We start from the raw sequence: 14083 nt of genomic DNA, 5'->3' as shown, positions 1-14083 counted from the left end.
CCCCAGCCCCGCTGCATTGCACAACACTGGGGTTCGGGTTCGCCACCACACAGCTTGCAGTCAGCCTCACATGGAAAAGAAGGAAGTAACAGAGCCTACACTGCACATAACTGCAAGCAAACGCCTTTCCAAGAAACTATTAAGCAGTGTTCATTTGAAGTTTAAATGAAAAAAAACCCCAAACAACAAAACCACAAAACAACAACTTGGAAGTATATTTCTTGGCTTGGAGTTTTTTATGAATATTAGATTGCAAGTGAAATATGTGCAGGGAACATCAGTAATGCAGCAAAGCCAGGCTGCATACAGGGATGTCTCGGGATCTGATGGATGAAGCAGAGATCTGAGTCCTGCCCAGTGCCAGCTGGTCCCCTCACCACACACTGTCCCCCCCCAGCAGGAACACAGGAGGGAGCAGAGACCTGCAGCGCCCAGCCTGGCACCTCAACACACTCCCCACCCCAGGCAGTGGTCACAAAGGGGCTGGCAGGCGCGTGGGACACGCTCCCTTCTGCTGAGCCTGCAGCACCATCCATCCCATGGACATGCTCCTGCCTGGGACCGCTGCCGGGCTCTGCCAACACTGCCCAGGCCAAGGGCTGCTCCATCACCCCCAGATCCCCTCCCTTGGCTGGGCTGGCTTTGGTCCTGAAGCACAGGCAGCACTGGGGTCCTGGGGCTGTGTGGGTCCCTGTGCCCAGGGATGCTGGCTGGAGACTCGGGACACAGCAGCTCAGTGTGAAACAGCCCCTTTGTGCAGAGCTGGGCCCGGCTCAGCACACAGCAGCAATTGTTCCTTTGGAGGTTTGCATGGACGAGGCCACTGTCCCCCGGTGGCTTCAGACACCTTTGATGTCAGAATAAATGAAGAGGCATCATTAAAGGAACCGCATTGGGCTTTGAACATATCCATCACTGTGATTTATTTTTTAAATCATTGCTCATTTTTCGAGGCAGGGAGATAAGACTCCTCCGGTTAAAAAAAAAAGCAGCTCTTTGCCCATCTAAATTCTCCCCATTACTGAGCAAATGGTTTGCAACAGCAAATTTATTCCGCAGCGTCTCCTGTGCTCTTTTTTGTTTGAAAAAGCCACAAACAGATTGTGATTTTCTCGAACAGATTCACCATCTGGGAAATTTTTCATGCAACTCCTTTCCTCACTGGGAGCAAGTTACTCAGAGGGGAATTCCCAGCAGAGAGCAGGCTCTGAAGGGATGGGTCGTTCATTTAATTAGCATGCATAATCCTGATGTCCTTACTCAGGCAAAACTCTCACCAGGGCCAATGGGAGATTTATATTTTACTACTTTTTTTTTTTCTTGTTTAAAGCTCCAGCTAAGGACTTTGGTATTTGTCTCAGTGTTACACACAGCATTTTCCATGCACGGGAAAGTTGGCTTTCGGATGTATTAGAGGCTCTGATTTACTAAAGTCTTGTGCATCCAAGGTCAGGATGCGGCCCTGCAGGCTCCGTCACCAGCCCTTTCACACGCTCACCCACTTGGGGGAAGATCACACATTTTTGGAGCCCGCTGTCTGCAGCCAGTGCCGTGTGGGGTGGAGGTCAGCGGGGGAAGAGGCTCTGCAAAACCCGACAAGCAGCAGCTCAGAAGAGTGTTGTGTTTATACAGCCCTTGTGCGAGTTACGTGGGCTTTTCTTGCCTCCAGTACATAAAGACAGGCTGACAGAGCTGGGGGTGTTCAGCCTGGAGAAGAGAAGGCTCCTTAAGGGGAGACCTTAGAGCAGCTCCAGGGCCTAAAGGGGCTACAAGAAACCTAGAGAGGGGCTTTGGACAAGGGCCTGTAGGGACGGGACAAGGGGAATGGCTTTAACCTGCCAGAGGGGAGATTGAGATGAGCTCTGAGGCAGAAGCTCTTCCCTGTGAGGGTGCTGAGGCGCTGGCACAGGGTGCCCAGAGAAGCTGTGGCTGCCCCATCCCTGGCAGTGTTCAAGGCCAGGTTGGACACAGGGGCTTGGAGCAACCTGCTCTAGTGGAAGGTGTCCCTGCCCATGGCAGGGGCTGGAACTGGATGAGCTTCCCAACCCAAACCAGGCTGGGATTCTATGAATTTATCACTCGAGAAAGACACAGGAGAAGCAGGGATGCTCCTTTCATCTATGTTAACTTAAAACTACTCATATGGTAAATGAGCACACAGACAAGCACACAGACAAGCACACACACCCCCTTGTTTCAAGCCACTTGAGCACAGAGCTCAGAGCAGACCCCAACAGCCCAGCCCTGTCTCACCTCAGCACAGTTTTGATGCTGCACAAGAAGATCTTACACTGAACAATTTTCAGTGGCTCATTACTGGACAAAGCCTCACTTTGAACTGACATTTTCTGGGCACAATGAGTGCTTTGAAGCAGGAAGACAAAATCAGTGCAGAGAGTTGGCAGGTGAAGAAATTAGAAGGGTTTTTCTTTTCCCCCCAGCAGCAGAGCTGTCCAGGAGCTATGGCAACCTTGTCTGGCTAAATAAAACCCCAGAAAGATAACAAGGCTTCTTATTTTCCAGCAATGTCTTCACTGGAACAGCATGCTATTTGCGTGTGCTAGAGGCTCCAGAAGAGCCAAAGCTGTTCCTGAAAGTAAACGTCCTGTGTTATTTTCCACAACTCATAGTAAATGCTGTCTCCTACCTCCTCCAGAAGGAAAGAAACAAAATCAGTGATTTATGAGAACCCTGGGAAGAAGAACAATGAGCTTCCAGCCAGGTAAAGCCCTTTGGGGTAAGGGCCGGTCTCCTCTCCAGGACCTGAGCAAAAAAGTTCTTCCCTGGGAGATGGCAAAGGCTCAAGAGATGTGTTTAAAACTAACATTAATAATAGAAAGTGCACATTTATATAGTACTTTCCTGAGCTTTTTACTGTCATTGAGTCCGATATTCCACAGCACTCAACTGACTTTGCCATCTGCCGTTGTGCTAAAACACCAGCCACGTTTCTGAGCACTGCTTATGGTTTCCTATATAATACTGAAAGTGCAAATGCATCCACCCTTGCCCAAATCATTCCCTCTTCTGGAAACCTCCTTTCCCTTTCTTTCAAGTCCTCCACTGTGACTCTTCAACCGTTATGTTGTGATAACAGAAAGGAGCATCTCATACACACATGGGGATATGGGCAGCTCTATCAACACAAGTATTTCTCCAGGTCTCCTCCAGCTTGGTCTGCAATGGTCCCCTCCGTGCTGGTTCTCTGAAGCCAGTGCCTCCACTGGCTCCCATCCTGCCAGCCACCAGAGAACAAGCCCCATCCAGTATCTCTTTTAGGGTTTTATGCTGCTGCACATCACTGTAGTACTTTCCACATAGGAACAATAAGAATTACAAAGTCCATCGTAGTAGAAATATTCCTCTTTAATCCCATAAGAAGCATCACCACTGTGTCCTGAAACAATACAGCTCTGCTCTGCAAGCTCAGCTCCATGAAAGAAACGGAGGAAATACAGCACCTTCTAGTCCTTAGTTGATGTGCACCTCAATGTGAAGTGAGAGCTCCTTCCAACCACCCAAATGCCCGCAGTGGACAATACTGCCTGCTTGCTAGGGCCGAGGCCATGGGGCTGGAAGGCTGAGCTCTACTGACATAAGTCATCACTGAATGACCCTTCGAGGAGGTAAAAAGAAGCATTTCACCACACTCCCAGTGATGCTTCTGAGGCATAACCACAGAGGGCCTGATTCTCCTCACCATGCACTTGCTCTGACTGTTTGCACCAGCGCAAACAGAGGAAGAGGATCTAGGACATCCCCACATCAGAGTGATACCAGCATCACAAGACGAAATTCCTCCTTTTTCTTCCCAAGCAATCAATCCATCAACATGTTAAAAAAAAAAGTAAGTTTAATGTAGGTGGCATGTTTCATACAGAATTTAACAGGCACCCAAAACACCAGCTGGTGCCATGTTCTGCAGCGTTTAACAAGGTGAAACTCCAGCACTTCAGTCTCGTTCATTCCCAGGCTAAACAACAGGCCAAGGCGGCTTTGCCACCGCACGTATCCTCACCCCTGGTCTGCAGCCTGAGCCACTCTGCTGCTCAAACATCTGGAATGCTCTGGAGCGAGCAGGACTCGTGGGGCAAGCTCTCCAAAGGGGTTGGTGTGGCTCTGAGATGGCCACACTCTCCCAAAGCAGTATTTCTGGTCTTTTTCCCAATTACTCTTGAGGCCATTTTTAACCCAGTAAGTGTCATAGCAAGATTTAAGGCCCAAACATGAGAGAAAATGGAAAGTTCAGCTTCCTCTGTTTCCTTATTTGTATTCTGTGAAGTTTTGCTCTCCCCCCTCATTAAACATGCCAGGTTTTTCAATTAAACTAAACGGGGAAAAACCCCACCAGCTTATTCTTTGCATACTTAATACAACATTTAGTTTGCCTCTTTCTCCCTCCCTCAGCTGTGGCTGAGGCTCCCTTTGAGCTTATAAGAAAGTTTTAGAATTTCAGCTCCTTGAGAAAACATATTTTGGCAAAGTAATCCTAAAAGCTTTAAAAAACCCTTAAAATCTCAAGTTTAAACCCGCTGAATTTAAATTCTGAACCATTCCCAAGATCCTGCTTATCCTGCAATCTCCTGGGATGTGTGAGGTTTAATTAGCTCCTGCTGGAAAACACTCTGAAGAGGAAAAGTGCCATGAAGGTGCCAAATACTGCTCCACTTGTGTGGATCTAAAGAGTTCCCATTCTTACATCATAAGCCAAATGATTTGGAAGTTAATCCCTCTCCTCACCAGCATGGCCTCAAAGGGAATGAGCATTCCCCACTACACTGGTAGGATCACACCACCCAAGCGCTGCAGGATGTCCGTGTACTGGTAATGACCAAGCATGAAGTATTTTGAACTTCATAGTTGAAGCCTCCTTCACAATTATTTAACCTTGGGGTTGTCTACCTTGCTGTGCCACTGCAGACTCCAGATTCAGGGCATTGGGACAGCAGGTACTTGGCTGCCTTTGTAAAAGACAACTGGGGAATCACTTCCCACTGTCTTCTGCACAACTTGGCCCCAAGGCCTCTCTTGAGGAACATCTGGGCATTTGGCAAACGTTCCTTTTTAGTGGTTTGATAAGGACACGTACTTTCTCCTCAGTACACACTATTGAATCAGGATGAGGAGGGCTGGTGGGAAGTCTGTGCAGTAAAGCAATGAACCACAATGCAGAAGCCCTTGTTTGGTCACTGCAGGAGCATCATGTAGCAGATCTGAGCTGCTCAAAGAACCACTGCCAAAAGTAGCAGCAAAAGTGGGTTTATTGAAGTAAGGTGTAAAAGTGGGGCTTAACAGAGTCTGATGGCAAGGGTCAATCTATTACTGACTGCACACAGGACATCATAATGATTCAGAGTTACCAACACAGGATTTTACTGCCCTGCGATACAAGGTTAGGTGCAGTATCAGTCACTTACCAAACACCTGCAGTTAGTGAGGGGTCTCTGAACCTCGAGGAGTAACCTTGAGAAACATCCCAACTCAAGAGGGGATCACTGCCATGCAGCCAGCTGCTTAGCAGGGAGAGCTCAAAAAAAGCTGTGTCATATTTATGGAATAAAGCAGTTGGCTCATAGTCAAATTCCACGGCATGGAAAAGCTAAGTATGAGAGTCCTTGTACCCACAACCTCCTTTGTTCCGTGACCAAATCAGTCTTGGAAGAACCACCTGCTATTCACGTGTTAATCGCATGATCAGTGTTCTGGTTTCCAGGCTCATACACATCAAAGCTCTCGGTGCCACCCTGTTCCTGTGTGGGTTTTCAAAGAACAGGTTGGAACTGCAGAAGTTCATGACCCGGTCACAGCCTCGACGTTTACTTCCTCCAGAGCCTGAACCAAACCACCACTAGTTTGCTCGAGCAGCCGGGTGTACCCATCACAGAGCACCCACCAGCTGAGCAGACATGGGTGGGGAGCACAGCAGTGCCCACATGGACCATGAATCACCCTTTTACTCATCATTATGGCCAGGTTGGACGGGGGTTGGAGCAACCTGTGGAAGGTGTCCCTTCCCATGGCAGGGGGTTGGAACTGGATGACCTTTAAGGTCCCTTCCAACCCAAACCAGTCGGGGATTCTATGATTCTAACAAGTGCTGAAATACAGCCACTCCAAGGTGACAGGAGGTCCTACCATCCAACCAGTCTGCTGTGCCTCCTGTGAAGGGCAAGCTGCTCTCAGCTGAGCCTCGCTGGGGTCCCGTTGGCCTCTCAGCTCACACCAGGACTGTTTGCTGGCCATCTGTAATGTGTTTCCTGCAGCAACGCTTGTGCACAGCCACCCCAAGGGTCCCACAGTCTGCAGAGCAGAGCTGCAATGCCCCGGGCTGACAGCTGTACTGGGGAAGGAAGCACTGGGCTGGGAATTACTGGGAATTCTGTGCCCACAGAGCAAGCTGTAGCTCAGAGGACCTGCAGTCCAGAGAGCAACCCCAGAACAAAGCTCTGGGGAGCTCCACAGTTGGGAGGAAACTTCCAGACACCAGTTTGTGACATCTGCTGATATACTACATCTTTCCTGCAGAAACAGCCTTTGGCTCTCGCAGGGCCAACCTAAAGTTCACACCACCATGGCCTGTTATTTATCCAGCTCTGCATTGTCTGTAACACTTGATAATGAGATAGTTTCCGGGTTTGCTTTAGCTTTGGGCTTCAGACAGCAGCTCCTTTACTTTGCATCCATAAGGCTACAAATCAAAGTATGTCAGCAAAAGACTGCAATACTCACAAGCTGAAATATGAAACATCCTTCCCTGTGTGCAAACTGGCTTTGTTCTCAACCACATTTATATCTCAGACCAAAGAGATCATGAAAGAACAGTCACGTATTTCCAGTCTTGCTTATTCCACTATGATTGACTCCAATGATTTTGGGGAGGGAGAAAGGGTCTCCATCACTTTTACCAACTTATTTTTAAACAGTTCTTTGAAGAACACAGGGAAAAGAGCAATATTCCATTATAAGGAAAACAAAACAAACAAAACCAGAATAAAAATAAACTTTAGGCCAGCTTCTGGCCTCCATAAACAAACTTACTTGAGTTACTGCAGAGGAACAGTCTGACATCCTCGATCAAGACCAGTAAAACTGAGCTTAATGCTTAACTCCCATCTTGAGCTGTTAGCAAAGGTCTCCAGTGACTCCACTCTCACTGCTGCAGAGGCAGGAGAATGCTTTCTGTAATTGCAGAGATATTGCCATTTCAGACTGTGCTCTGCTTTCAACCTCTCCTGGGGACGACAGCCCCATCTCACCATACTCCATGAGACAGAAGTACCTCTGCGAGAAAACTGGAACTAACCAATACAGGGGAAAGCAGAACCAAATGTCAAGATCTGGATGCTAAGGACCAGTGCAATGGGTTCCCCTTAATCACCTAAAATGAGAACATATTTGCCGTGACAGGGAATTTCAAGAGCACATGATACCAAGCTCTGCTCCCGTCACTCCCGCAGATTTGTTCTCTTAGGGGAAGACTCAATTACTCAGCACTAACTGCCTGAAAAGGACAAAGCCATCCAAAGCTATAGCATTACATTAAAGTGAACAGAACAGCACAGTGGGTCAGATGTACATCTTGCACAAATCAAAACAGGAAAAAACCAAACCCCCTACACTGTTGAGTTTAGCCTCATAGTCTTAGTAAGGAATATGCAAACTGCAGATTACATAGAGAAAGCATAACACTGGTCAAGTAGGATGCATGTTACATGCCTGAGACAATAAGGATCATTCTTAGAAAAAGGGTGAAGATGGATCAAGAGCACGGGGTGCAGAGTTATCTGGCTTCTGTCCTCCAGATAAACCCCTGCCTTTTCCACGCCCACAGGAATACAGGCACAGCGGCACAAGGCTCCTCTGAACTAGAGACACTTGTATTAACTTGCACTGTGCAAAGAAAACACCACTCAATCGAGTGGTGCACTTTGATCATCAAAATGGCACCTCAGCCCTCAAAGAGATACAAATTCCAGAGACAAGGGGGTTAATTCATCCACAAAAAGTAGCACTGATAAATAAATTAATTTATATAAAAGAGAGGCTATCGACACGTTTGGGGGTAGAAGAAAAGTCACCGAGCCCACATGCGCTTGTTTTATTTACATATCCACAAATACCATGAAACACCATCCCAGCCCCCCCACTAGCAGCATGGTCACATGAATCCCATAGATGAGCAGTTCATTCATGAGGCTGAAGTCTACACGCCTTCGCCCCAGTAAGAGGAGGATGATGGAGAGTTTGTACTGGAAACGCAGAAAGATCCGGATGCCAAGGTACTGAAGGCAAAACAAGATAGAGAGTGCCACCCAGAGGATGGAGGTAAACAGGCTGCAGCTGAAGTACAGCAGGAAACGGATGAATCCATACATCCATCGGGATTTGAGATAGATGTCGAAATTGTTGTACTTGGTACGCACCAAGTGAGTGGTCCTCACCGGGCCACAGGCCGAGTGCAGGCAGGTCGTGTGGGGGCCGTGGAACGAGCGGACCCGGCGGGGAATGGGGATTACCGGCATCAGGCACCCCACCGGTCACCGAGTCCCAGGGCAGGATTTACAGGGCACATATCAAATATTATCCATGAACATGGAAGAGCTCCAACAGCCTGGGAACGCTAACTCTTTGCTGAATTTCCAGGAAGGAAGAGACCTGCAGGAAGGCAGAGAAGGAAAACACATTTAAGTAGCCCCAGCAGGAGGAGAGCAGCACAGCAGATACTCTTGGCTCAGCCGTGACTTACAACTGCTTTGTAAAACTCAACAACCTCACTTTGCTTCTTTGCTTACTGTTTAGCAGACATACAGAGGTAAGTCATCACCACCAAGTCAGACTGCACACAGCTCCCTGGCCGCATGCAATGTCAGCACTAATTGTAACCTGTTAGAAGCTTCACAGTGTTAATGCAGGAAAGAGAACAACTTTGTTCTGGAATAAATTACAGCTCCTTCTTAACCAAAGAGCCATCCTTCACCAGGCCATCCGTGCAAGCAGTAATAGTAATGTATGTGTTTGCACTAGTTCATGTTTCTTTGAAAGGAAAATACAAGTTTTCCAGGTACTTCTGCAAGTGAGTCCCACAGCCCAGCCCCAGCGGGGAGTTTAGATTTCTGCTCATTTCTAAACTTGGCAAAGCTTCACCAAATAAACAAACTGAAAATAATGGAAGGTCTTGCAGGAACAATGAGGCAACCGTGTTTTTCACACTCCACAGGATGTACCTCCCCTGGCTCAGGCGAGCCTGGCGCTCTCCCTGTCACTGCCTCCCATGGCAAGGCAGCCTTTCAAAGACATCCACTAGTTTACTTCTCCCTTTGGGACCTGCAGAGATAAGTGAAATATCTTGATCTTCTGGAGTGTTTGGGATTTATAATCTTAACATCCTTCCACACACCCATTGTTGTTGTGTGAGTGATGAGCAGCAGCCTGTTAGCTGCTCTCTGCTTCACCCCAGGCTCACCATGTGCCAAATTCCGGGAATTATACGATGACAATGCACTCATCAGATAACGCTGAGAACAACAGGGACTTCCCCGGCCTCCTCACACACCCAGGCTGCAGAGCTGGGCAGATCTTGCCTTTGTTGAGCCAGAAATCCTATTACTCTTAAAACTAAAACTAATCTGAAAGTTACTTCAAGAAGCTTTTACTTTGTTACTAACAAAACTAATCACAGAGTAAATTATAAGGCTGCAGGAAACTGTACTTTGATATCAAAAACCTCCTTGGATACAATGTGCATCACTGCCTAAGTCTTCACTGCTTCCTGCCTCAAATTCCATGCAAATGGAAATTGCAGCTCTGCTCTCTTCTGTGCGGCCCCAGGTTCCAACTCCTTTTTGCCAGGACTCTGCAGGCAACCTGCCGGCTCCGCATGAATCAGGGGCTAATAAAAAGAAGCCTGGATTAACTTGTGATTAAGGAATTTAGGAAATTGAGGTCTGTTCTCAGTTCTCAAAGACACCCTCATAATTTTAAGTGCTGCTTTGCCATAATTTCCTGCCTGTAGAAAGGAAATACCATCAGCTCGGAAGTGTGTTACAAGAATGTATTTTGCAAGACATGTGATTTGGTCAGATACTAAACCAACACTACTTAAAAACAACGCAGCTTTGTGCCTGAAGCCTGCAACCAAACATACGTCCCACATGCTGTGCATACACTGCTCAGTGTTTGCTCTCAGAGATATTTTTGGAGGACTAAATTAGCAAGATAGGTTAAAATTCACATACTCTGGACTCAGAACATATAATTTCTGTCGATGCAGCCTCCTCACAACCTCTTTTCCAGGCCACAAAGGACAGTTAGCATTTTCTAGCAAACTCTTACACAGCTCCTGAATCCGAGTCGCTGAGAGCCACAGGGAAATCAGAACACACACATGAGCACTCAGCACCAAACCCTGCTTGCATAAGGAGCAGTTTGTGGGGGTGAACTCAACACCCTGGCTTCATGTCTGAGCCCCGCTTTAGGAGAGTTTTCATCCTGACAAAACCTTCAACAGATGAACTCAAGAGAAGCACTTGAACAGCTCAGCTGTAGAGAGTTACTCACTGGGAACAGCAGCAGCTTGTTCCCATTTACTCTGCCCACGGCATCACCAAAGAGCCTTTGGCAGGTTTATGCTCTTTAGACAAACTCCAGTACCAACACTGGGACAGCCACGAGCAGAGGGACATGTCAGAATAAAACAAACTCTCTGAAATATTACATTTTAAGGGTGCTGCAGCCACTCAGCAGGAGGTCGGGAATCCGCTGCCGGTCCTGAGGCCACTTAATTCTTGTGCCAAGAAAAGCGATGTTTTCCTGGGACACGTGGCCTTCTAGAAAGAGGGAAAGAAACTGCTAAGGTGCTTCAGAGACTCACAACACTCTACATATGAGTTGATCTAAAAGATAAAACAAGAGAGTAAGTTTCAATTTGCTCATTCTGTCTGTCAGAAAGTTCAGAATGACAAGGCCCCTCCCCAAGAATCAACTGTTAATCCTATAAAGATTCTTGGAAGAATCCCACACTCAATAATACGTGTCTTACAGCTTGCTGAGATGTGCTGGAAAGAATCACCTAGCTTGTACTCAACGCCAGACAAAGATAGGAAAATCACAAAACACTCTTGTCAGTCACTTTCTCCTACCACAGAGCCATCACCATCCATCCAGGGTGTAGGAAGCACGATGCAGAGCACCCACGGCCAACGTTTTTCAAAAAGAATATGGAAGACAGCCCCCCCAAACTGTACTTTGGCACACAATGCCTAGAAACAGATTTGGACACCCATACAACCAGATCATCTTTTTAGGAGCCTGTTTTAAAGCACCTTGCTGTGAGGTTGGAAAGCTGCATCAGTCTCTTCTGGGTACCATCCTACAGCTCAAAGGATTTCAACTCTAAGGCCCAAGCAACTCGATGTGAGCCATGCTGCTGTCACCCAAAGCATTACACTAACAACGGCCTCATCAGGAGGTTTCAAATCTGAGGAACTATTCACTTGGGTGAGTTTTCACTTCCTCTCCTTTAAGATGGAGTGTATGGTGAGGAAGCTATGGAAACACAGCCCCACTTCCCTTCACCTATCCCACATTCCAGACAGGCTTGCTGTTACTTGGGTACTTCGTGGAGGAGGAGGAGGAATGATGGAAGGGCCCCCACGGTGACAAACGGGCCCATCAGTCAGGTCCCACGGGACCAAAGTGTTCCAGGAGCCAAAGGAGGTTAGGGACAATGACAAATAAAGGTTAGTGCTGATAACTAAAAGCAGGGAGCACCGGAAGGAGGGGAAATTCCAACTCCTCCTACATCCTACCGGACCCTACATTAAACCGCTTCGACTTAGGAAAAGAACCGGGGGCAGGAAGCGCAGCCCTGACTTCCCGCTGGCCGGCGAGGTCGCAAGCCCGGCTCAGACAACGCGGAGCCCCGCTGCGCGAGCGGGCGGGCAGAGACAGCCCCGCACGGCCACCGGGCCCGGCCGCCAGCCACCTCCGGAAACCGGAGCCCCGCCGCGGCACTGGACGGCGGGCGCAGGCCCCGGGCCCGCTCCCCCCCGCGGGCCACGCTGCCACGCGAGGCCGCCCGCTGCCGCCCCGCCCGGGCCCAGCGCCCCCACCGCCCCCCGCTGCGGGCCCCAGCGCAGACGGGGGCTGAGGCAGGGCGAAGGCGATGCCCGGGCCGCCGCCGCATCCTCCCCGTTGGCAGCCCCGGGGCGTCGCCCCGCACTCACCGTCCTGCCCATGGCCTCCCGGCGTGCGGCGGCCGCCGAGGCCAGGCGCCCCGGGCCCGGGCTGGTGGAAGGCCCGGGCCTACCGGCGAGCGCCGCAATGCGCATGTGCGGGGGGCAGCGGCGTTGCCGGTTCCGGCCGGTGGCGGCGGCGGCGGCGGTCAGGGAGCGGCCGCGGAGGCGCGCGGCGATGGCGTCATCGCGCCACACCGCCCCCGCCGGCCGGAAGCGGGAGGGCACGGCGTTGCCCCGGTAACGTGGCGGGGCGCGAGGAGCGCGGCCTGCGCCGGGGCCCTGGAGCCCGCGGGGGGTGGCTCAGCCCCGGGCTCGGCTCCGGGCTCGGCAGCGGCCGGGCCAGCGGGGGCAGTTGCACGTTAGAGGGGTCCGCGTCCCGGGAGAGCCCGTGGTGCTTCTGCCAGGGTCTTACCCCGCTGGAGGAGCTCGAACGGTTTCAGGCGGTACCATCACAAACGCAGCAGAGCCAGATGTCTGGGGAGGGCAGAAGGAGCCAAAAAGTTCGTACAGCACAAAGAGGTGGAGGGAAATTGAAAAGCGATAGAAAGAGAAGGAAAAGAAGCGTCCCGCCTGCTGTTCCCCTTGGATTTAATTAGGAATGACTTTCTGTGATGGGAAGAGCACAGAACGGTCTCGTTGGCTCCCTGCGCCACTCGCTGTGCAGCACTATTGTGTTCAATAACATTAAATAATCATAACGGTCCAGCTGCCCCGGCTGCCGCTGGTCCCTCCCCGTGCCCTGCAGAGCAGCTCTGCTCAGCACATACAGTGGAGGGACTGAGGTTTAGGACATGCATCCAAGAGGAATTACAGGCAAGGTAACAAGTGTTTGATGCACTCCCAGCAAATTGCTGTTTCTGTGTCTCCCACACACCTTTGGTGGGAGGGAGAAGGGAGGCGAAGCTGATATGTTTTCTTAACAGCATGAAACTGGGAACGTCTGTTCAGTGACTAAGACATGCAGGAGAGCACGTTCTGTTTGTCCCTCTGACACTGCCTGGGACTGGAGCCACAGCCCAGGGATGGGAATTTCAGCCCAAGCAACACAGTGACAAAGGAACTTTGGCTTTCCAGCTGTGCCTTAGAGAATTACGGGCATGCTGTAATTCGGCAAAGGGGGGTCCTGGCAGGATCCCCTTGGGGGTAGGAAAGGTCTTTCCTCTCCTCCAGAAAAACCCAGGCAGCTCCAGTGAGCAACCCCACAACCTAAACACGTGTGCGCAGGGGTGTGATGCAGCAGCATCCATGCCAAAACCAACCCGTTTAATTTCTTAGGTCAGCATGACAAAAGAGCAAGGTGCCTGAAACATTTTGACCCTTTTCCTGCTTTAAATGCACGTGTACCTTCATAAAAAACAACCTGTCCTCTGGCCAGGCATGAACTGAAGCTTTGACATTCAGAGAGGTAAGATCCTGCAGGAATGCCAGTCGCTCAGCCCGCAGGGAGCCCGCCCACAGCACCCCGGCAGCGCTCGGGGCTGTATTTCTTTCCTGTGCTAATTTTACGAAAGACACAACTCATATTCCTGTTGATTGAACAGTTTTGCGTTGACAGCAGTGAAGATTTGTGATGAAACTTATCATCAGCCCAGAGAGCGGCCATTAGTCCCAGTCAGTGCGCCCAGCCAGAGCTGAGGTATTTTATGGCACGCTCCGAAGACAAACATACACATTTATATGTCACTTGTTGCACTATAAATTCTAACTTGTACTTCTTTCAAAACTTTTAATGAATTGTATACATTCTCCAAGATTTATAGCGTGAAGCCAACGGCTCAAAATATTACTTTCAACATATTTGTCACTTTGGCAACAGAACAAAACAAATCAGAAAGATATTGCGCTTA

At 49.5% G+C, this 14083-nt stretch overlaps 1 protein-coding gene across 6 annotated transcripts; it reads right to left on the bottom strand.

Annotated features, from left to right (window-relative positions):
• Positions 1–8049: 8049 nt before the first annotated feature.
• On the bottom strand, positions 8050–12417 carry TMEM250 (transmembrane protein 250). Of its 6 annotated transcripts, XM_030507013.1 has the most exons (4): positions 11039–11923; positions 10715–10892; positions 9051–9324; positions 8050–8655 (listed from the first exon to the last, which is right to left on the bottom strand). In XM_030507013.1, exon 4 carries the CDS (start codon positions 8520–8522, stop codon positions 8103–8105), a length of 420 nt encoding a protein of 139 aa, XP_030362873.1. In that variant the 5' UTR covers positions 8523–8655; positions 9051–9324; positions 10715–10892; positions 11039–11923; the 3' UTR covers positions 8050–8102. The 6 variants fall into 6 exon arrangements, with proteins under 6 accessions (XP_030362873.1, XP_030362872.1, XP_032776201.1 ...); XM_030507012.1 differs by lacking the exons at positions 9051–9324; positions 11039–11923 and adding an exon at positions 12225–12417; XM_032920310.1 differs by lacking the exons at positions 9051–9324; positions 11039–11923 and adding an exon at positions 12225–12417 and having other exon boundaries at positions 10715–10826.
• Between the last annotated feature and the right edge of the window lie 1666 nt (positions 12418–14083).

Source organism: Strigops habroptila, chromosome 15, assembly GCF_004027225.2.
Source record: "Strigops habroptila isolate Jane chromosome 15, bStrHab1.2.pri, whole genome shotgun sequence".
Taxonomy (NCBI): Eukaryota; Metazoa; Chordata; class Aves; order Psittaciformes; family Psittacidae; genus Strigops; species Strigops habroptila.
Note: the sequence above shows the minus strand (reverse complement) of the source record. Positions and strands in the feature narration are given on the sequence as shown.